This window comes from Pelecanus crispus, chromosome Z, assembly GCF_030463565.1.
Source record: "Pelecanus crispus isolate bPelCri1 chromosome Z, bPelCri1.pri, whole genome shotgun sequence".
NCBI classification, from domain to species: Eukaryota; Metazoa; Chordata; class Aves; order Pelecaniformes; family Pelecanidae; genus Pelecanus; species Pelecanus crispus.
This window is the reverse complement of record NC_134676.1, coordinates 58,167,954-58,192,198: the sequence shown is the minus strand read 5'-3', so window position 1 is coordinate 58,192,198 and position 24,245 is coordinate 58,167,954. Positions and strand designations below refer to the sequence as shown.

Here is a 24,245-nt window from a genome sequence, read left to right as displayed (position 1 = left end):
ACACTGCAAGACCCCTCTACAAAGACCATTAGGGAACCCCAAGGACCACCGACCCAAATCACCAAGCATGCGCAACTGGGGAGAGAATATGAAAATAAGTTCCAGGGACTCATTATCATAAGACCACCTTTTCCAAGAAATATGATGAATATGTATATTTCTGTCCTACACAAATTGTATGTCTTTGGTTGTGGGGCATGCACGTTAGGTGGAAATATCCCCTGTGCATCCGGCGCTGTAAAGAATGCCTGCTTTCTAAAGCTCCAAGATGAGTCATGGAGAGTTTTTGTAAGCCATAATTTTTGGTATAAGACACCTTGCATGTGTCTCCCACCTGCTGGCCAAGGTCTGCAAGCAAGGTGGCACAATGACAGGCAGCAACAAACACCACAGACATAACAAGGAGCAAAAAGTCTTTCAGAAGAGATGTGCAATCAATAAAGTAAAACTACTCCAGACAGTTCTGTTCCAATGCAGGTACAGAACAAAATCTGATCAACTGTAAATATTTACCACCTGTCTCCATCAGATGCTATAAAATAACTGCTTCAGTGCTAATTACATGTTGATCAGCAGTGAACCTTCTTCTTGAGAAGTAACTGAAACCTGCAGCTAATCAGCATGATACTTATTCTATTGTAAAATATAATACTTTGAAAGGTACAGATAGCATGAGTGAAGTAGAGGGGTGGATATGGAAGTGGGGCTTGTGGAGGTTGGAGAGATGAGGATACTATAGCATAAAGCTAGAATCATGGAGCTCTGGTTTCAATAAAGATAACAGTGATCAGGAGTTTGGTAGAAGGCACATACCCATGGGATGAGGCTAATCATGCACCACTGCTGTACACAATTTCAACACAGCATACAGCATTTCTCCACATAATCTATCTTCCTCACCACTCGGAGAGCACTGTATCACCAGCTAGTGCACTGCATACATAAATTATTTCAGATCTTTATATATGGTCTCTGCCTGTACTGCTGGCAACTTATTACAAGAAAAATAGAGAAAAATACATAGATCTTGCTATCATTGTGAAAAGCTTTTTCAAAGATACTTGATTAGTAACATTTTCCTGACTTGCCATGTCAGAATGTCTTCCTTAAAGGAGTTAGGGGATGGGGGAAGAAGCATCCCCACATCCACAGTGAATAGGTTTGGGTTGTTTTTTTTTTTTTTTGTCCCATCAGTATTTCTACTTCTGTCAGCCCTCCTACGACGTATTATTAAAAAAAAGAAAGAAATCACAGAAATGGCTGCACATCACCCGCCACAACACCGACCCACGGCCTCGAACCCGCTGCCCCGCCCTTCGCTCTGCGCGCACAGGAAGGACGTCATTCGGAGCAGGAGTACAAAAAACACCCCCCCCCCCCCCCCCCCCTCCCCCAAACGCTCTAGTCCTTAGGCGCTTCACATCTTGGCCATGTCCGAGTTGCGGGTAGGCGCAGTTGCAGTCGTGGCTGCCGGCCGCCTGGAGGGTAGACAGGAGCGCGGGCTGGGGGCTGGTTAGGGTCCTTCTCGAGAATTCATGCTCGCGCCGCTCCAGCGGAGCAGCGGTGGGACGAGCTGGTTGCTTTGCCTGCGTGTTTCAAGAGTGGTGTTTCTTCTAGCGAGTCGGTCTTGGCAGATGCACACGCCACCCAACTAACTCATGCGGAGCAGGGAGAAAGGTCAAGCCAATCTCGGAGCAGAAGCGTGTTCTGTTTGATTTTCAGTCGGTAATGACTCAGTGACTAATGAAGCACAGAAATGTCGAGGACATGGCTGTGTACGCAGCTGCCAGGACCCAAACACGCAGCAACCTCGGCTGCGCAGGAGCTTACTGCGGCAGTGTCGAGAGCTCTGCGCATGCGTCGAAGCGGTGGCTGTGGTGCTGGCGTGTTTCCGCAGGGGTGGAGAGGCCTAGTTGTTCTCCTCGCTCTCTTCTAAGCGTGCTCTTCGCGCCGCTAGCGTGTACGGGCCGCAGCGGTCATGGGGAAGCTGAATGTGGTGATGCTTCGGTACCTCTCCAGGGAGCATTTCAGGGTCCTGACAGCGGTGAGCCTGTGGGGAGGCCTGGCTGTGGGGGCAGGCGAGCGTGGGGAGCAGGGGAGGCCTGCCTAGCCCGGCCCTGCGCGCGGAGTTCCGCATGGCCGGTTAGCTAAGCGGGGTTGGACAGGGTCCGTGCACGGATGGGAAACTGGATTGGTTGTGTCATAAACGGCAGCGGGAGGAAGTCTGCAGCGGAGTGGGGCCTGCTTCTCTTCTCACTGCCTCCCCTAGGGTCCGATGTTGGTGTGTCCCGGTGGGGAGGGCCCACGTCGTGCCCTTCTTCCTTCAGCCGGCCTCCTCGGAGGGATCGTTAATGGCAGGGCGGTCGCTGGGGCTGCCGAGGTGGTGGCTGCCCAGTGAGGTACGGTCACCAGTTGCTCCACACGTGCTGATTGCTTTTGGCATCCTGTTTAATGAGGAATGAGCAAAGGTTTACCAGTGTGTGGTATGCTGCCATGGCTAGTTGCATGGTAAGCACAGGCTGCATCGGTTGGGCATGTCTGACTGTTCTGACAGCAGGAGTACTAGTGGAAAGGCTGAGCTGTGGCTGTGTAAGTATGAGAAAAGTGTCTCATTTCAGAAATGTATAACAGCTCCTTCATCCACTCCTGAGACTGAACTCTAATCAGCCATTCATCTTCTGGCCAGTACCGTAGAATTTCCAAGGCTGAATTATACAAAGAGTATCAGGGGGCAGTGATGCACATTAAAAGGTTTGGCTAAGTCGTAAAAAAAATAATAATGCATCCATGAAAAGTGATTTTAGTCTCAAGTGAGAGCTGATATTATTTCATTGCTGAACACAGGGGCTAACAAATCTATCTTTATTTACTCTTTTAGGTGGAAATGGGCATGAAGAACCATGAAATAGTTCCGGCTAGCTTAATTGCTTCCATTGCCAGCCTTAAACATGGTGGCTGTAATAAAATTTTGAGAGAGTTGGTGAAGCACAAACTTCTAGCTTATGAACGAACTAAAAGTGAGTTTGAATTTTGTGTTGGGCTCCCTCTTTCATTCTGTCCCCAATGCCTTACAGTGGTACTTGCAGAAGTACCACAGCATGGCATGTATGAACGTCCAGAGCACTTGGCTAGCCTTACCTTCGCTTGGACTTGTTCTGGGAATATGGATTTGCGCAGCACCAGATGTTGTAGCTGTCTGGTGAGCTGCTGGTGATGAACAAATGATAAAGATGACAGGCAGAAAAGAGATGAACAGTTAACTGTCTTTTTTGCTCAGTCACCGAAGTAATGAAAAATAAAAGAATGATCGGTTAAGGCAATATTCAAATGCATACAGGAATCAGCCCAAATGAGTTACAGCCTTATAGTACACAAACTGGAGCGGACTGCTAAACCCTTGTACATTTCACCCCCTCAGAAACAGCTACTAAAGTAGTTTTTATTCCCTGTCATGTGTGGAAGTAGTAGTTGTGCAGGGCTTTCCTCATTTCCTTCAGCCTTTTAGTTGCGTCTGGCTTTGCAAACATACTGTAGGAGTCTACAGGAAATTCCTGTGCTTTTTGTCCCAGTTCTTCAGAGCATTAAGGGTTGCTCTAGATCATCACAGCAATCTCAGATCCATGATGTATCTCCTATGTGTGTATCTTCCAAAATGCTTCTTGGGTTTTCCCAGGCTATTTAAAGAACTGCCATTGCCTCTATTAGAGAGGCGCTAACAGCATGTCTGTCTTTTGCCCAGTTTTCAATTTTCATAAAACTTGCAGGAATTAAAACGCCTTTACCATTCTGTCAAAGTGGGCTGATATTAGCCAACATGTGAAATATTACTTGGGTGTGGTGTACTGTAAGCTGAAACAAGACTAAACTGAGACTTATTTTAAATGTAGTGTATCCATAATGAGGAATTAAGTGTTTTGCATTTTATTCTTATCTAGCTTTCCAGGGTTATCGGTTAACTAATGCAGGATATGATTACCTTGCTTTGAAAACTCTGTCTTCCCGACAAGTCATAAATTCTGTTGGAAACCAGATGGGTGTTGGCAAAGAATCAGGTAATTAAGAAAACCCCCATTTTTAATAATTTTTTTAAGCAAACAGAGCTGTAATGTTGCAAATGTTTTGCTAGAAACTAGGTAAGTTTTCCTCTGGATAGTCACATCAATTAACCTGTCAAACACCAAGATTTATGGGTCACTTGTTGAAGTGCTATGTGAGGCTTCTGGCTGCATTTGAATATTTCTTCACAGAAGTGTCGTTCTGCTTTGACCATTTTCTCTGATTCTTGGTCCATTGCTTAAAAAGGTACCTTGCAGGCCGTTTGTCTCATGCTTTGTGAAGAGGTTTGAACCATTTTAGCAAACAGATAATTTCAACTTTTTCATCCCACTTAAAAATAAGATAGTAAAGTAAAATAGGCTTGAAACTGTTGGAATACTATCTTGGTTCCTCTTATGTTCATGTAGATTGCAATTTGACACAGCATGTAACTTGTGTAATTGGAGAACGAGAACGGGTTTATTTGGAACAAATGGTAGCAATGAAACATAGGCTATTTGTTAACACTGTTTAAATTAAAAGGCTGGTCCCTTGGGTTGTCTGTCCACTCAGTAGAAAGAAGGCGGCTCTTCCAGAGTGTGATTAAGAACACGAGCATCTGCCCTAGATTTCTCTCAAGGATAGCTTATATTTGTTCTTTGCTGTGCAGATAGCCTGGGGATGTTAACCTGAATGTAGGAACTTTAAGATCTCCTCCTCTGAAAGATGCATCGGATCATAGCGTATTTCTTCTAATGGAGTACCATGATCTCTTTAACAGGAATTTCTTCTTATTCAGATCTCTAATGTACAGTACGTAAATTTAGCTGTCTTTACTAAGTGTAGTAGAACTTGGCATGCCAGGAATAGTAATTGAGAAGTGAAGTAACAGACTTATCACTGCACTTTTTCATCAGGTACTAGCTTGTTAGATATCATTTATTTCTTAGATCTTTGCCATTATGTGTCTTCTAGATATTTATATTGTTGCAAATGAAGAGGGACAACAGTTTGCATTGAAATTACATAGGCTTGGAAGAACTTCCTTTCGCAGTCTGAAAAATAAACGCGACTACCACAAGCACAGACATAAAATGTCATGGCTGTATTTATCCCGGCTAGCAGCAATGAAGGAGTTTGCCTATATGAAGGTACGTGGCCATTCACACACAATATCAGCAGTGGTGTAATAGACTGGAAGATACTTTTCTTTTGATCAGTTGTATTTGCAGTACTAGTAGGATTTACGTGCTTTTTTTTTTTTTTAACTAGTGGACTTAAAGGATACGTTTCAGAGAATTTCAGTGCTATGTTTAGTATACTTTCCAATGACAAAACAAAGTTTTGCCATGGAAGTCATGTGGAACAGAAGCAGGTGTGATAACAGAATTTCAGATGAATGTTGTTGGTTTACCTTCTCTGATTTATGTATCACCAGTTCTGCTGTTTTCCTTTAAAATTTATTGCATAAGCTCACAAAAACACCTTAAAAAGCAAGGAAATTTACAGCTACTTTTCCCACTTGTCAAAATTACTCTTTTTTTGTTGTTGTTGTTTAGCTGTCATTTTTTTAATTAATTTATTTATTTTTTAATTTACCATGTGTTCAGTTGTTGCTGTGCTGATGAGGGAAATCTTTCAGTCCAGACTGGTGTTCTGATATGAAAAGGCACACTTTGTTCTGTACTGTGGGAAAACATTTACTTTCCAAGCGTATATTGGTACTCCCAGAGTACCAGATTTTTTGACCTGCTTTAAAAAAATGGAGATGTTATGTAGTGATTGAAAGTTGATAGTGGAAAAGTAATTACTTATAAAAAAATTAGTTTTCCCTTCTCCTTTTGTCTGTGCAACAGTACTGTATACGTTAAATATTATTTTCTTGTTTCTCTTAAAAAAACCTTGATACCAGTGGCTTCTACAGAGAGAGAAAGAACTATTACCATCATTTAGAACCTCTATATTGGTCCAGTTGATCCAATTAGTAAAGTGTTACGTGGTCAGGACTTGTAGAAATGTAATCATGGGGGTCAGTTTCCCTGAAAGGGGAGTTGGGGGAGGATTAATTATGTACTGAAAATTGATGGTAGTGCAGTATTTAAGTAACAAAAGCTGTATTTATCTTACTTTAACTTAGAACTCTGTCTTAGAAAAAGTCACTGGTATCAAGAGAATGAGTAAAAAGAGAATGAACCCATTAAAAAGTTGAGTGGATCAAGTGAATAACTAAATTTGTGTTAGAAAAGGCAAACAGGAGAGCTTCAAAATATTATGACCTACCTTTGGTTAATCTTTGATGTAGTGTAATGCTGTTTATTAATATTTAAGAATGAACTTTTGTCTTACAGCAGCTGAGTATGGATTAACTAGTCAGGCAGAACTGTATCGGCAGCAACTCAGTGTAGAATTTTTTTATTACGCCTGACACCCTATTCCCAGTTATCTGCTATTGGTTACTTGAGCTAACAGACCAGATATGATTCTGTCATTTTTCTGTTCTGTTGTGTTTTTCTTCCAGATGCATGATAATTAAGCAGTAGACAATATAGCAGTGTGCTTAGTGTCTAAACTTCAGAATTTTATTTGTCTTTGCAGAGAAAGTTCAAATGGCTGTTATGCTGTCTTCCTTCTTAAGCATGTGATTTGATGATTCCAGTTAGCATTTGAGTTAGCATAATGTATGCTGCTTCCACAGCAGTATTTATTGCTTATCTTAGACAGGAGTTTGTCAATATATGTAATGTTTTCTTAACTAGTAATTTTAATTTTCAATATGTTGTCTCTTTCCAGGCTTTGTATGACAGAAAGTTTCCTGTTCCAAAACCTGTAGACTACAACAGGCATGCAGTCATTATGGAACTTATCAATGGCTATCCTTTGTAAGTACTGAAGCTTAAAGTCTCTGTGTTACAGAAACCCTAACAATGTTAGTTTCAGTAAGGTAAAAGTGTTAGGGTTTTTCCTTGTTATGTGATTGAATTCTGACTTCAGCATGCTGAATAATGCTCTCTAGCCCACACTTACTAGCATTCTACTTAGTTTTAGTCTTGCTTCTTTTACCTCTTTATTCAGATAAACTGTTTTTTATTTAGTCCAAAGAAACTGGTGAAATAGACTAGTTTTTTAAGAAATACTTTTTAAAGTAAGGAATACATCAAAACAGCAGTGTGACACAGGTTAGTACTGCAGCTGTTTTCTACACATATCACAGAAATCACATAGTCTGTATGTTATTGGACATATACAATATTGAATATTATATCCTTCATGTTCTGAGCTCCAGTTTGTGATACTTGCTCTGGTAATTCAGGTAAGATTATAACTCACCGTCTGAGAACTTCTGCTCTGTTTACGTAGAATACCACGTATAATCTGGTTTTGCTTCTTCAAGGAAGATTACTTTGCTTGAGTTGTTCAACATCTAGAAACACCAAAAATCATTGAAGTTTGTACGTGAAGGGATGGTTTGTTGTGTTTGCAGATGTTGTGGTTTAACCCGGCAGGCAGCTAAACACCACTCTATCACTCCCCTTGTCAACTGGACAGGGGAGAAAAAATATAACAAAAAGCTCATGGGTCGAGACAAGAACAGGGTGATCACTCAGCAACTACCGTCACAGGCAAAACAGACTTGATGTGGGGGAAATCAGTTTAATTTATTACGAAGCAAAACTGAGTAGGGTAATGAGAAATAAAACCAAATCTTAAAAACACCTTCCCCCACCGCTCCCTTCTTCCTGGGCTCAGCTTCACTCCTGATTTTTCTACCTCCTCCCCCGAGTGGTGCAGGTGGACAGGGAATAGGGGTTGCGGTCAGTTCATCACACGTTGTCTCTGCCGCTCCTTTCTCCTCAGGGGAGACTCCTCACAGTCTTCCCCTGCTCCAGCGTGGAGTCCCTCCCATGGGAGACAGTCCTCCCCGAACTTCTCCAACATGGGTCCTTCCGATGGGCTAGAGTTCTTCATGAACTGCTCCTACATGGGTCCCTTCCATGGGGTGTGGTCCTTCAGGAGCAGACTGCTCCAGCATGGGTCCCCCAGCTGGTTACAAGTCCTGCTGGCAAACCTGCTCCAGTGTGGGCTCCTCTCTCTCCATGGGTGCACAGGTCCTGCCATGAGCCTGCTTCAGCACGGGCTTCCCATGGGGTCACAGCCTCCTTCAGGCACATCCACCTGCTCCAGCGTGGAGTCCTCCACGGTCTGGAGGTGTGTATCTGCTCTACCGTTAACCTCCATGGGCTGCAGGGGGACAGCCTGCCTCACCATGGTCTTCACCATGGGCTGCAGGGGAATCTCTGCTCCAGTGCCTGGAGCACCTCCTTCCCTTCCTTCTTCACTGACCTTGGTGTCTGTGTAGTTGTTCTCTCACATATTCTCACTCCTCACTCCAGCTGCAGTTTGTGTCCTGTTGGTGTCCCCTTCCCCCCCACTTCTTAAAGATGTTAATCCAGAGGCACTACCACCATTGCTGATTGGTTCGGCTTGGCCAGCAGTGGGTCTATCTTGGACCCAGCTGGCATTGGCTCTGTCGGACATAGGGGAAGCTTCTATCGGCTTCTCACAGAAGCAACCCCTGTAGCTCCCGCACTACCAAAACCTTGCCATGCAAACCCAGTACAGCAGAGCAGAATGCAAAAGGCCTATATATTTGATACAATGTAGAACAACGTAGGTGCTTATCCAGAGATTTGAAGTGTCTAGTTCTAGAACAAACCAGTCCATGCTGTTGTATAGTAGTCAAGATCTAAAGTGGGCAGTTTAATGAAAAGGGAGTGAATCCCAAAGTATAACAGTTGAAGAGCAACATCGAAGAGACTTTGTTATATTCTGTCTCCCCACCTTAATTTGTTAAATAATTCCAGATCTGTCATGTACATGGAGTGCTTCAAATTCCATGTGGACATCTGTAGTGGAAGTTTACTATGCTCTCCTTTTGTGATTCTGACCTGAAGGAGATAAGTAGTGGATGAGAATCATTTCAAATATGCCAAGATCAAAGAATCTCCAAATACTTGAGGTTGGAAGGGACCTCTGGCAGTCATCTGATCCAAACACCCTGCTCAAGCAGGGCCACCTAGAGCCTGTTGACAGTTTTTCTGTTGTCTGTTGCCTGAGTTTGAAAAACTAGTGTGGAGTTGGTGACTTACAGTAAACAATTGGTATGTTGTCTTGGCAAGTACAGGGTTATCCAAAGTGCCTGCCAAATTGGACTTAATTTTTCCTAGTCTGCCTACTTCATTCCACATCTCACAGAATGGTTGAGGTTGGAAGGGACCTCCAGAAGTCATCTGGTCCAACCTCCCTGCTTGAGCAGGACCACCCAGAGCTGGTTGTCCAGGACCATGTCCAGATGACTTCTAAATACCTCTAAGTGGGGAGACTCCACAACTTCTTTGGGCAACCTGTGCCAGTACTGAATCACCCTCAGAGTGGAAAAAGTATTTCCTGTGTTCAGACAGGCCCTCCTGTGTTTTGGTTTGTGCCCATTGGCTCTTGTCCTGTCACTGGTCATCACTGAAAAAAACCTGGCTCTGTCTTCTTTGCATCCTCCCTTCAGGTGGTGTATCCACTGATGAGATCCCCCTGAGCCTTCTCTTCTCCAGTCTGAACAGTCCCAGCTCTCAGACTTTCCACATAGGAGAAATGCTCCAATCCCTTAATCATCCTTGTGACCCTTTGCTGGACTCTGTCCAGTATGTCCATGTCCCTCTTGTACTGGGAAGGCTGGAACTGGACACAGTACTCCTGGTGTGCCCTCACCAGTGTTGAATAAAGGGGAAAGGTAACCTCCCTCAACCTGCTGGGCAATGCTTTGTTTAATGCAACCCAGGATGCAGCAAGGGCATGCTGCTGGTTCATATTCAACTTTGTGTCCACCAGGACCCCCAGGTCCTTTTCTGCCAAGCTGCTTTCCAGCTGGGTGACACCCAGTGTGTACTGGTGCATGAGGTTGTTCCTCCCCGGGTACTGGACTTTGCACTGCTCATTGAACTTCATGAGGTTCATGCTGGCCTGTTTCTGGAGCCTACTGAGGTTCCTGTGGATGGCAGCATGACCCTTTGGTGTATCAGCCACTCCCAGTTTGGTGTCATCTGCAAGCTCTGCCCATTAATGAAGACATTAAACAGGACAGGAACCACTTTTGACTGCTGGAGTACACTGCTAGTCACTGACCTCTAACTAGACTTTGTGCCCAGCTATCCAGGCAGTTTTCAATCCACCTCACTGTCTGCACATCCAGACCGTACATCAACAGCTTTTCTGTGAGAGTCTTACAGGAGACAGTCTCAAAGCCTTACTGAAGTCCAGGTAGATGATACCCACTGCTGTCCCCCCACCTAGTAGGCCAGTCATGTCATCACAGAACTTGTATCAGGTTACTGGAGCATGATTTCACCTTGGTGAAGTTGACTGCTCTGGATGATTTGATTGTCCTTAACGTGCCTGACTGGTTTCCAGGATTAGCAGCTCCATCACCTTTCCAGGGCTCAAGGTGAGGCTGACCAGCCTATATTTCCCTGGGCCCTCCTTCTTGCCCTTGAAGATAGGAGTAACATTTGCCTTTCTCCAGTCTTCAGGTACTTCTCACAGTTGCGATGATTAATCAACAGTTATCGAGAGTGGCCTTGCAATGGACACCTGCCAGCTTCCTTAGTGCTCAGGGCTATATCCCATTAGGGTCCATGGACTTATGTGTGTCCAGTTTGCTTAATTCCCCCTGGTCCCGGAGAGCTGAGATTCGTATCTCAGAAGGTACCAGTTAACATGACTTTCAAATTCAAAGAGCAAGAGAGACATTTTATGATACAGACCTGTGTCTATGAGAAGTGTCACAAATTAATTTTGGTACAAGTATGAAAGTAACAGGAGCCTGTTACAGAGCTGCTAGACTTCTATTGTTCGTTCTTTGTATCGTACAAATGATCCATTCTCATAATACTGTAATGCTGCATTTGGACCAAAATATTTCATGTGATAATTGTAAATGCTGACCACTTCTTAACAGTTTATGGTACGATAACATAACTGCCTTTTTACTTGGTTTGTTTCTAAGGAGAAGCTGATTTGTGTTTTGCCAGTTAAGGTACTTTCTTAGGTATACGTTCAGGAATGCTTTAAGCTTTTTTTTTTTCCCCTAACTTAGTCTAGAAAATACTATTTTGTAAAAGAAATTGTGATGGGGCATTTGAATTTGAATACAGGAAGACCTAGTTCCTACTGAGACCATAAGATCACCTATAAACAGGAGAGACGTAAAAATTTACAGATCCATTATTTAAATAATGCATTATAATGATGGTGCCTGATGGGAGCATAAATTGAAATGAGATTTAGCCTGGATGTAAGAAGGACTTTTCTCCCACTGAGGACAGTGAGGCAGTGGCACAGGGTACTTGGGGAGGTTGCAGAGTCTCTCTTCATCCCTGGAATTTTTCAAGCCCCAACTAGATGAAGCCCTGAGCGATGTGGTCTGATCTCAGAGTTGACTCAGCTTTGAGGAGGTGTTGTGGTTTAGCCCCAGCCAGCAACTAAGCACTACGCAGCCACTCTCTCATTCCCCCTACCCCGGTGGGATGGGAGAGAGAATCATAGAATCATAGAATCGTTTAGGTTGGAAAGGACCTTTAAGATCATCCAGTCCAACCATTAACCTACACAACCAAGTCTACTCTAAGCCAATCAAGGGTAGACTAGACTAAACCATGTCCCGAAGTGCCACATCTACCCGTTTTTTGAACACTTCCAGGGATGGTGACTTCACCACCTCTCTGGGCAGCCTGTTCCAATGCCTGACCACCCTTTCCGTAAAGAAATTTTTCCTAATTTCCAGTCAAAACCTCCCCTGGCGCAGCTTAAGCCCATTTCCTCTTGTCCTATCGCTAACTACTTGGGAGAAGAGACCAACACCCACCTCACTACAACCTCCTTTCAGGTAGTTGTAAAGAGCGATAAGGTCTCTCCTCAGCCTCCTCTTCTCCAGGCTAAACAACCCCAGCTCCCTCAGCCGCTCCTCATAAGACTTGTGCTCCAGACCCTTCACCAGCTTTGTTGCCCTTCTCTGAACACGCTCCAGCACCTCAATGTCTTTCTTGTATTGAGGGGCCCAAAACTGGACACAGCATTCCAGGTGCGGCCTCACCAGCGCCGAGTACAGGGGGACAATCACCTCCCTGCTCCTGCTGGCCACACTATTCCTGATACAAGCCAGGATGCTGTTGGCCTTCTTGGCCACCTGGGCACACTGCTGGCTCATGTTCAGCCGGCTGTCTACCAGCACCCCCACATTCTTTTCCGCCAGGCAGCTTTCCAGCCACTCCTCCCCAAGTCTGTAGCGCTGCATGGGGTTGTGCCTGAAGTGCAGGACCCAACACTTGGCCTTGTTAAACCTCATGCAGTTGGCCTCAGCCCATCGGTCCAGCCTGTCCAGGTCCCTCTGCAGGGCCATCCTACCCTCCAGCAGATAGACACTCCCACCCAGTGTGGTGTCATCTTCAAACTTACTGAGGGTGCACTCAATCCCCTCATCCAGATCATCGATAAAGATATTAAACAAGGCTGGCCCCAAAACAGAGCCCTGGGGAACACCGCTCGTGACCGGCTGCCAACTGAACTTAACTCCATTTACCGCTACTCTCTGGGCTCGGCCACCCACCCAGTTTTTTACCCAGTGAAGACTACACCCGTCTAAGCCATGAGCTGCCAGCTTCCCAAGGAGAATATTGTGGGAGACGGTGTCAAAAGCTTTGCTAAAGTCCAGGTAAATGACATCCACAGCCTTTCCATCATCTACCAGGCGGGTCACCAGGTCATAAAAGGAGATCAGGCTGGTCAAGCAGGACCTGTCTTTCATGAACCCGTGCTGGCTGGGCCTGATCCCCTGGTTGACCTGCACTTGCCTGTTGAGTTCACTCAAGATGAACCTCTCTATAATCTTCCCCAGCACCGAGGTCAGGCTGACAGGCCTGTAGTTCCCAGGTCCTCCTTACAGCCCTTCTTGTAGATGGGCGTCATGTTGGCAAGCCTCCAGTCATCAGGGACCTCCCCTGTTAACCAGGACTGTTGATAGATGATGGAAAGTGGCTTGGCCAGCTCCTCTGCCAGCTCCCTCAGTACTCTCAGGTGGATCCCATCTGGCCCCATAGACTTGTGAGAATTGGAGGAGTAAGAGTGAGAAACACTCCTGGGTTGAGATAAGAACAGTTTAATGATTGAAATAAAGTAAAATAGTAATGATAATAATAAAAATATATTAATAATAGTAATAATAATATACAAAGCAAGTGATGCACAATGCAATTGCTCACCACCCGTCGACCGATACCCAGACAGTTCCTGAGCAGCGATTGCTGCTCCCCGGCCACCCCCCTGCAGTTTATATACTGAACATGATGTCGTATGGTATGGAATAGCCCTTTGGTCAGTTTGGATCAACTCTTCTGGCTGTTCCCCCTCCCAGTTTCTTGTGTACCTGGCAGAGCATGGGAAGCTGAAAAGTCCTTGACTAGCATACGCAGTACTTAGCAACAACTGAAACATCAGTGTGTTATTAACATTCTTCTCATATTAAATCCAAAACACAGCACTATGCCTGCTACTAGGAAGAAAGCTAACTCTTTTCCAGCTGAAACCAGGACAGGAGGGTATTAGACTAAAGACCTGAGGGCCCTTTTAACTTGAATTACTCTGTCATCTGTCAGAGGTATTTCATATACTTTGTCTATATTTTTAAATAAAGTCTTTCCGGGTTCAGGATATTTTATTTTATTTAACTTTTCAGGTGCCAGGTACACCAAATGGAAGATCCTGCCTCTGTCTACAGTGAATTAATGGATCTAATTGTAAAACTTGCCAATCATGGTTTGATTCATGGTGATTTCAATGAATTTAATCTCATATTGGATAATGATGACCGTGTCACTATGATTGATTTCCCTCAGATGATATCAACATCACATGCAAATGCTGAATGGTAGGTTCAAATATAAAGGTATTTTCAAAGTAAATCTGACAACTGCTGATGACAGCGAATAGTCAACCATGACTTGTTTCCATAAGCCTGTTTCTGATTCTTTTTCTACTATTGTTGTCATGCAGCACAAATGATATTTCAAGCATAGTTTGCTTTATGAATGAGTGGAGATGTCTCTTTAGGCTAAATACGTAATCAATTGCTTCTCAGAGGGAATAATGTTCAGTTAAAAAATGCGTAGGAATAAACTGCATGCAGTTTGTATTCCTAGCCTTTTGTCTTTGGGTCACTAATAGAAATAATTTTGAAATAAGATCAGTAAAAGTCAAGAAATGTAGGGTAAAAGTTTGCCATTGTAGTAGGCATCATTACCTTGATTTTGTGTTTGTACAATTCTGTATTTTTGCAGGTATTTTGACAGAGATGTTAACTGTGTTAAGGAGTTCTTTAAGAAACGCTTCAACTACGAGAGTGAGCTCTTCCCAGCATTCAAAGACATCAGGTAGAAACTGCCAGATGAATTTGAGTTGTCCTATTTATAGTATTTCTGTTGGGTTTGTGAGAAAAATGGATGCCTGTGAGAGATCCTTGTAGGAGAAATAAAAAAACGTAGGCCCAACTATGCAATTTTTAAATTATATTTTTGTCATTCCTGTTGCGTTTTCTTCAACCAAAGTTACTGTAAATGGTTTCCAAAAGCTAAAGTTTGCTTTAAAATCTGCTGCTGCCTCCATTGTCTGTCTTCTTGCAGCTAAGGAAGAGAGATCAATCAGAAAGCTTGATCCAAATTGTAAATATGTAGGAAATGTTAAGAACGTTGCAGAAGCAGTTTATCCCACTTCTCAAAGCCTATTTAACAGTTCTGGTATATTGAGGATTAATTTGGGTTTAAATTTTAAATTTATTTTTTAAATGTTAGTAAATATGGTGACTGCCTCTTCAAACGTTATTATGTTCAGTTTTCTTCCTAGTGTCTTTTGTCCCTTCTGAAAAGTAATTTTCACTTATTTTAAGGCTGAACCTGTTGCAATGCAAAGGGTTTTATTTCATTCTGAGCGCTTTTCCAAAGGGGTATCACACTTAAATCAGTGTGTGTTTGTCAGTGTACCCTTTATTCTTCTGTTTGCTTAAACGTAATTTGAACTTAGAGCCAAATTTTATTCCTGCTAAAATAAAATAATTCCCTATAAATAAATAAACAAATAAATGCTGGTTATGGAGATGGAATTGTCTTACGTAGAAGTTTGTTTCTCTCAGGCCACATTCTGTTAATACTTTACCTAAAGCTCAGCACTATTGTGGTGTTCTGTGTGTTTCAGTGGAGTATATTCTCTTTGTTAATAGTATGGGTAATTAGATCCTAGCTTGATTAGTATTTTTAATCCAAAATGTAGCATATTGGTAGCTTGATGATTTAGCATATTAAAAGAAAACATACTTTTACTTCTTTCACAGGAGAGAGTGTTCTCTTGACAGAGAGATTGCTGCCAGCGGCTGTACAAAAGAAATGCAGGAAGATAGTGAATTGCTTTACCCACCAGGTTCTGATGAGGGTGATAGTGCAACAGAGGTATCAGAATTTGTAGAAGATGCTGAGAATAAGCTTGACTACTTCAGCAAAGCTAAAGAAAACAATGCAGACTTCATGTATGAAGTGGGTGATTTCTCTGAAAGCAGAACCTCTAATGACTTTGTGTATAGCAATGAAGAGGCTGATACAACTGAAAGTAGTGAAAATACACAAAGGCTGAATATGTCAAAGTTGAGTTCAGCCTTAGAAAATGTTGAAGGGCGAGCTATGCTTTGGAAGTCTGGTGAAGATGCAGAGAATTCTGCAATTGCTTTTTCTGAGGGCAAAAGCATAGCTGAAAATGCTGCTGGAGTTGAAAATCAGACAGGTCAAGGCGGGTGCTGTAATGATAAGGAGAATGGAGACAAAGGCCCTGATCTGGTTCACTTGTCAACTTCAAATGAGAAATTCAGGCATTACAGGTAAAGAATCATACCTACAATCTAGGAGTGTGGTTCCTGCCCTTCCCCCAATAAATGTAAATCTTTCAAGTAGCTCAAAAAGGACTACTTGTCAGCTACTCTTGTTTAAATTGAAGACTAAAAATTCAATTTATTTTTAAAACTTTCAGTGAATATCTTTCCTGTTGGTCTCATAATAGGTAACCTGTTGATTGGTACTACATATGGAATGCTTCATATGTAATGTGTGATGTGGACAACTGATCTGTTTAATGAGAGAACAAGTCTTGGATTTAATTTGTAGACCAACCTGTTTTCTATGGAATTTTTTTCCCTTTTTTCTTTTTTTTCAGTTAATATTGGTATTGAAGCGGTCTTGATATTAAAATACTGCTTCTGAATAACTTTTCTGAATAAGTTTGTAATTTGAATGCTCTGTCTCAAGGCCAAATTATTCTGCTGCTCACTGAGACGAAGTTAGTAAGAACAAGCTCCTTGGAATGTAGTATTCAAATATGTTGTACTGTGTATTGTTCTAGCTTTTAATTCCTTTCCTGACATACTTAGAAATTCCTGCTTACCTTCGGGCTAGCCCCTTGTACATGAAATTCTAACTCTTGTGAGTTTGCTAGCCCACCATGTACCTGGATGCATATATCAAGCTTTTGCTTTTTAGTGAAATGACTTGTCAAGACATTGTGCAGAATCTGAATCTTTTTTTAAGTATTCTGAAACTTCTTTTCATGTGCTTGTAATACACATGGCTATTATGCAGCAAATTCTTCCTTTCATAAAATGCCTGTTTTGAACAACTAGTGTTAGTATTTAAAGTGTAAATGTTCTGTAGTACTTGCATGTTCTGTTGGGAGTTTTCAGATTATATCTCAAAAAGTTAAGACTAAAACATGATGCTCATAAAGGCAAAGGATGTTTATCTTGCTAGTGGAATAAAACATTGATTGATGTATTTTAGAAATGAAGAGAGTATCATTCATATTGCTGAGCACAGAACAAGGACTAAAAGTACCACATCAGCCAGAAGTGTTGGGAGCTGTTCAACCATTCCAGCGGTAAATATTGCTGTTATTATGTTGTTATCTAGTTTACTCTCAGATCATGTTAAATTGCACATAGCTGTTAGTGCATATTTGTAAAAATGGTACCTAGCATTAATTATCTTTAAAAAGACTGTTACCATGTACCTCTCTAGTTTGCATTTCCATGCCCACAGTAAAATAGGACTGTTACATCTGTAATTATTTACAGGGAATGATTTCCAGCACTTTCCTTCATGTATTGCTCTTTGCCCTTTCACCAAAGCTCTACATCAGCATTAACAACTCTCATTTAGCCAATAATAGGCTAATGTATGTTAATGCACTAACGTCAGTTAATTCATTTCTGTCGCTAGCCACAATTAATATTATTTATTTAGGAGTGGATGCTTGAGTCAAGGTTTGATTTGGCCTTATTCGCCTGTCTTAGAGATTTCATCAGACTCACTTCAGTAGTGGTTTCTTTGGCAATATGAATGTATTTGACTTTCCTCATTATATAAATCAGAACATTTTACAGCAGAATTTAATGTCTTTTTCTTCAACCCCAGACTATACACTAGTCAGTATGGCTACCTATGTCACATTTTTAAAAGTGCATTTTAATTTTAAAGGGAAGAAAGTCCAGTGTTCTTTGTTAGTTATAAAGTATTCTTGTACAAAACAGGAAGAAGCTTCTTTCAGCTGACAGCTGATCCATGAGGTATTTTTTTAATTAGGTCAGACTACATACTTGCCATTGTAAATATGGGTACTTATGTTCAATCTCATTTTCATTTGCAGTTAGGAGCAGAAGCTCTGAAAAATGTAGTTTGGGGAAGTGTAATTTCAGGTCTTTCATGACACGTACCAAAAGTAAACATACTTCTTCAATTTGTGTCTTTTCAAAGCATTTCTATTGCCTAATTAGAGTATTAGTCCTAGAAATACTGTATCTGAAACCTCTAGTGCTGGCAAGAGTAAATTTTTTGTTTGTTTGCTTGGTTTTTTTGTTTAGTTAGACTTGATCTTCCCCATTTATGGTCCTTTCAGTCTGCTACTTGCTACTTCAGTACTTTTGTTAGAAAAGCTTTGCTACTGTCCTGTTAAGTGTTACTCTGTGAAGCAGCCTTGATTTAAACAAGGTGCCTGTCTGTGGCTATAATATTCATGGAATAGCTGGCTGCTTTACTCTTTCATGTTTGGATTTTTTTTTTAAGATAAGTATTTTAAAGGTACACCAATAACCAATAAAACTATGTGTGTAAATAAATGTTAAGGAACAGCATGTTTGCATCATGTCTAAGACATCTTTTACAGGACTTCATGTGAGGAAAAAACTCAACTTTGGTCTTTGTTATCACAGTTCTTAATCTAGGGGATGGCATTGTATTTTCTGAAGGAGACAAAGGATTAGCTTAAAACTATGGGATGAAGTAAACAAGAGCCGGGGTGATCTGTCAGGAATTCACTAGCTTCTGGTCCATGCAGTCTTCTTTTTTCTTTTTTTTTGATTTTGCTAATTTAAGTGTACAGAATTAAAACACAAAAAAAGATTAGTGCTACTAAGTCCTATAGAGGAAATTAATTGAAATTGTATTCCTGTACCAGACTTGGTGGTAGTAGTGGTCGTTATGTAGCCATTTGAAACCTTTTTTGAATATTTAGTGGATGTATGTTTATTCTGTAGGCAGACACATAAAATGTGTTAAAAATATATAAATGGCATGTATATACCTAATTTTCTGTTTAAAAGAAAGATAAAAGCACTTTAGCAGAAAAGCTTTCAAGGGATTCAGGCACATAAAAAACCTTCTCCTGCACCAATTTACATTGCATACTGCTTTCACTTATATGCTTTTATGCTGAGGAAAAAAATGTTTTTGCCCATTGTTGAATCTTATTTTAACTTTTGAGTGTTAGAGCTAAAGAAACAATATGTATAATGAACTATTTATAACAAGAAAATAATTACAAAACTAAAAATGCAAAATAATAGCACTGCAATAAGATCCACCGGGCTCCTTAGAGCTGATGCCTGTTATTGGTGCTAGCATTTTTCTGTTGTTTATGGAACTTGCTTTCTGTTTGGTGGAGAAGATTTATTAAAACATAAGCAGATTTTTGAATTAAACACACCAACGAATTCATGAAGGCATATATAAACAATGGCATTAATAGCAGTAGATACAGTCATAACTTGGAGACTATGCCAAAAAGAGAAAGCATCATGAATTTTGAAAAATCAGCTATTCCACATGAAGTAAGATATATTTCTGTGCTTATACAAATCTTTGTATGCACTGATGTAGTTTAATTAGAGGAAACAATGTGAATGATCAAAAAATTAAATAGTAAAATGTAAATCTGTTCACTCTGAAGCATTTCTTAGTGTTTGCTTAAATTTAAGTTATGATGATGGAAAGACGAGTGAGTCTTTCTACCACATGCTGTGGGTGAGCAATAGAATGTGGTGTATTTACATTATGTTTACATGTCAAGGACTTCTGGTATACATCATGCAAAATTTCTTCTGGCAAGTTTTGTGTAAACTGAAGGAGCTCATCTGTCCTGGACTAGAGTGGGAGAAGTAAAGAAGCCTTTTTTCAGGGTTCTGCCTATAGAAAAAAGAATGATGGGTGCTTTATTGGCAAAAGAAAAAACATCAGTGCAACAGTTGAAATTAGTTCTGATAATTTTCTCTTCAGCAATATTTTTAAAGAGAATCTACAATTTTTATTTGCAAAGAGCTCATGGTTAAATACTGAGTCCTACCCAAGGGAAGAAGGATAAATTACATGCAACGGTTTTTATGTACATTTTGACAGCCAGCCTGCATGCAACATAACTTAGGAAACTAGTATTCAGGTGGTTCCCTAATTATTACAGGATTCCTGCTGAAATCAGGATTGAGTAATTGGATTCACTGACTACCTTGTATTTTGTTACTTTAGTTGTACTAGTTACAGCAATTCTTAAAGAGCATAATTTGCCAAAATGATGCTTTCTGTTTCCTGATTTGCTCCCTACTTACTACTTCATATGCTACAGTGAAGTTGAGTTGATAAGTACAATCAGCAAAGCACAACAGGGCAACTGGAATTGGGGTACATTTAAAGGTGATGTAATTAGATGGATATTTTTCCTCTTGTCCCGTTATTTGGACAGCAGCAGATCTTCTATTAAGGGCAGATTTATTCCTTGATAGGATTTTTTTTAATGCTTTATTGATTAGAATAAAAATAAGACACTCCTTTGGGATTACCAACAAAATATGATTCCATCATAATTAAATAGTTAGAAAGATGAAAATAATTTGATTTCTCTTTTTCTTCCAAGACAAGATATGCAAGTATGCACTTACCAGTGCAGCAGCTTGAGCTGGGATCGTTTTCCAAATGACAAAATCATTGTCACAGTCTACTAAATCATGGCTTCATTTTTTGTTATGGTTAGCTCTTGTCATCACAATGGAGAGCAGAACTCAGAATGAAAACATAGGTGTAATAACAGATGAAATTTCATAAAACTACTGAAGTTTTATGGAAATAACAGTTGCTGTTGCTGTTGCAGTACTTTTGCAGTAGCGGCGTGAGACAGTCCTGACCTTGTGAATCTTAATAGGAATTGAGTGCCTCACAACAGGGGAAAACTGGAAATTCCTGAGGAGGAATTGTAAATCACTCCTGGCTGTCCGTCTTTTTTAGTCACGCTTGTAAAGAATTGTTGTACTCAGATCTTTGTAATCCAAACTTTAATAAAAACAGGATGCTAAAAAGAATAGGCATGAACCAAATAATTACTGCAGGATGTGAAATGTTCTACCGATCCCTTTTTTTTTTACCTTTTAAAAGAAATTTGTCAAATCTTCAAGCATAAAGTATTATCAGCTTTAAATTTTTGTAGAAGGGACATGTTTTGCTCTAAGGGGTGCTGGTCCTTTATGATTCCCATAAGACAGACACTTAAGCTCCGTTAAGGCATGATTTAAAATGGTATTTATTAGAGCTAAGACTACCAGAAGAGAATAGCATAGATAATCGTATACACCTTCAGATGCTGGGAGCCCTGAGGGTGTAGCATTGAACAGCACTCCAACACACATGCAGCACACCATGCAGACCTTGTCCCTAGTAGAGAATCTCTCTTTTCAGTCAGTCGAGCTATTTTATGTTTTTCTCACAAGGAAACAACTCTGTTCATCATTTCTACAGTCAAGCTGAACTGATGTTCACATGAGAACTTCTTGTGCACTTTTAGATAAAAGGAGGCCTAATTGCCAGTGCTGAGTGGGAACTGGCTTAGTTTATCCTACTGCCAGTGGATTTGTGCAGCACAACACAAACCTGAAGACAACCGTGTACACACAGCTTAGTGCAACAGCACACACCTGGGCTTACTCAGCGTTAACTGTTGTGTAGATCACTAACTTCTCGATGTACGTTCTGGTTAGAATCATGCATATTGATGTTGGTACTGAACATACACTATTGTTGTGCCATGTCTTAGGACTAAATGATCTTCAGAAAGTTCTGACACTGAATCGTTTATTTGTAGGAACTGGTAAAACAGAAGATAAAACGTCAACTGACCAAACATCAAAAGTCTGCTCTGAGGCAACGGCTGCAAAAAGGAGAGGCAAATATTTATACTAAACAACGTCGAGAAAATATGCACAACATTAAGTCAAGCTTGGATGCAGCTAGTTTCTGGGGATAATTTATTAAAGTTCCCATAGAACGTGAGAAAACTCACAATGTATACAGCTGAAAGCATTATGCTAATAACCAATAATCCTTTTATATAATGGAACAATCTATTCTATACAAGAAATGTTTTTCTGGAAGTTAATAAACATCATTCTGGTTCTGTGAGTTTGGTTGGGGGATTTTGTTTTGTGTTTCTGGTTAAAACCATTGCCTGTAATTTAAATTAAACCAGTAGTACTGGTGAAGATCATTTAACTACAGTAAATTCCAACAGTATCTTGTTGTAAATCAATCGTACTGTGTTTGTTTAGATTAAGAATGTTCTATTGTGCAGAGGATTCCTCTTAAGAGGGAAGGAAGGGAAATCTTAAAAAAAAATTTTGCAATGACATGAAATTTAAATTTAAAATGTTGCCCTCATTTTGTAACAGATATTTGTTTGAATTAAAAATCACAAATATGAACCTGATAGCAGTTCTTTCGTACCTGTACAAACATGAGCAATCCATGTGATGAATATGCATTCTTTGAAGCCAGCAGTTCTCATTTATTTTTTCCATCAGTCCAAGATCTTACATATTAATCTTGCCCAGAGAAATACATATAAAATAAGTGTTGTACAGACCTGGCAACCACTCAGATTTTTAATGTGCCTGCACAGTTACCAATAAATTTAATTCCTTACATAAAGTGATGAGGATTCTGGAACTTCTCTTTTCAAATAAACTTAAGGAGAGAAGTATTTGTGAACACTGAAGCAAAGGAGAGCAGTTTAAATTAATAAAAGAACAAAACCTTTGTTCTTTTTTTAACCTTCTATTCACTGTATCTGTGCTTGAGATGTGAGGCAGAGCCCTTCTTGGGAAGGACAACTTGGTAGAGTTTAAATTACCAATCTGTAGTTTGGAAAATCTTAATTCTTTTACTTGGCTTAGTAAAAGATATTAGGAACTTTGGCTTTGACCTTTGGTTTTCTGCTCACGTCTGATACTATCTGTTCTTTGCCCTGTGTATCTGGTATGCCTGATACCTTATTCAGGTTTTAGCCTGTTGAAGAATCGCAGCCTCTATTCTGTTTTGCAGCACGCTCTTGCTTTCAAAGTTTTTTAATTTTTGTCTTCTCTCTGGAACAATATAAAAGCTAGTCTCAGCCAGCAGCTGTATATGGTCTTAAATAAAACCATGGCAGGTCAGTGAAGAGGTGCAGTAGGTAAGTGTTCCTTGTATCGTCAGAGATGCATGAAAGTGTTGACAGAAGTAAGGAAGTCTGATTAAATCTTAAACATAAGTGATTGCAACCACGGTGTGTAGGCCTGTTTCCTGATACAGCTAGAGCTGAGTTTAGTGGGAGTAGGAAAGTAAACTAAGTGAATTTAATTGCATTTCCATTTTAAACATTAAGGGGGGAAAAAAATCTGTTAGTTTCTAGGCACTTACCTGTTAAGAGATTGGTTCAAGTGACAGCTTAACATGATCTGAGTTACCGTTCGTTGGCTAAGATGTGCATGCACTTTTTAGCTTCTAATTTAGGACTTCTCACACTGAATGAGTTTTTGGTGTGTGACCTTAGTGTGTTTTGGTAATTGGTTCCACAAATATACAAAGGCTGTCCCTTTGATTCAGCACCATGAGAAAAGAAAGGATGATGGAAATCTTTGCTGTTTATTTTCAAAATGTTCCTTTAAAACATCCATTAACTCTCTTAAAGGTGTTCTAATGGATGACTGTAAGTTACCATTTTCATTTACTCTGCCAGATGAGACTCTTCTGAGGTGGGAGTTAGCAAAGGAGGAACTAATCCTCAAAGTTACAGCTTAATAAATCTTTAAGTGTATTTTTTCCAAAGCAGCAGAATTCCTGAAATACCTAAAGTCATCAAAGGTCACAATGAAGTTTACACATTGAATGAGCTTCGGAGTACTCACTCAACTTGAATGTCCACATAAGAAAGAAAGTCTTTAGAATGAACTTAGAATTTAGAATGAAATGCAGCGGTTAAGAAAATAATGTTATCGACTATCTTAAATTCACATATTCAGCAGGAAGGAATGTATGGGTTATAAAAAAAATTGGTTTAGAATGTGTTATTTTAATAAGCAAACAAAGTAGCATTAGTTCATTGATTTGTAACCAAATAAAATTTGAGAATTAGTAGGGAGCAGACAAACATTGTACTATGGACACTCAGTACATGCAACAGGATGTGACAACTTTGAAGTGATGCAGGTACAAGGTTTTGCAGTCATTTTCCACTGCTGAATCCTAAAAACTTAATTTTTGTTTTGGAACATGGAAGAAAAGATTGTACCATAACTAAAGAACACATCTTTACTTTTGGATTTTTTGCCAAGTCAGGAAGACTTAACTGATACAAGTATTTTGGTACCATCAAAGTAACTCTAGTTGATGTAGCTTATGGCTGCTACAAACAGCTCTCCTGACTGAAGGAAAAAATTCCAGCTGTATAACCGCAGCATATTTGCATTTGTACTTCAGGCTTTTGCCAGCACAGTCTGTCTTTTGATT

General features: G+C 40.5%; 1 protein-coding gene across 5 annotated transcripts; it reads left to right on the top strand.

The window, feature by feature from the left end:
- The first annotated feature begins 1,527 nt into the window (after nt 1–1,527).
- On the top strand, nt 1,528–21,884 carry RIOK2 (RIO kinase 2). 5 transcript variants are annotated; one of them, XM_075726280.1, is made up of 11 exons: nt 2,012–2,044; nt 2,270–2,399; nt 2,879–3,017; nt 3,936–4,052; nt 5,011–5,186; nt 6,826–6,914; nt 13,814–14,005; nt 14,415–14,507; nt 15,461–15,997; nt 16,950–17,046; nt 21,568–21,884. In XM_075726280.1, exons 2-11 carry the CDS (start codon nt 2,352–2,354, stop codon nt 21,727–21,729), a joined length of 1,650 nt encoding a protein of 549 aa, XP_075582395.1. In that variant the 5' UTR covers nt 2,012–2,044; nt 2,270–2,351; the 3' UTR covers nt 21,730–21,884. The 5 variants fall into 5 exon arrangements, with proteins under 5 accessions (XP_075582394.1, XP_075582399.1, XP_075582396.1 ...); XM_075726279.1 differs by lacking the exon at nt 2,270–2,399 and having other exon boundaries at nt 1,528–2,044; XM_075726284.1 differs by lacking the exons at nt 2,270–2,399; nt 21,568–21,884 and adding an exon at nt 18,377–19,600 and having other exon boundaries at nt 1,528–2,044.
- Nucleotides 21,885–24,245: the final 2,361 nt, after the last annotated feature.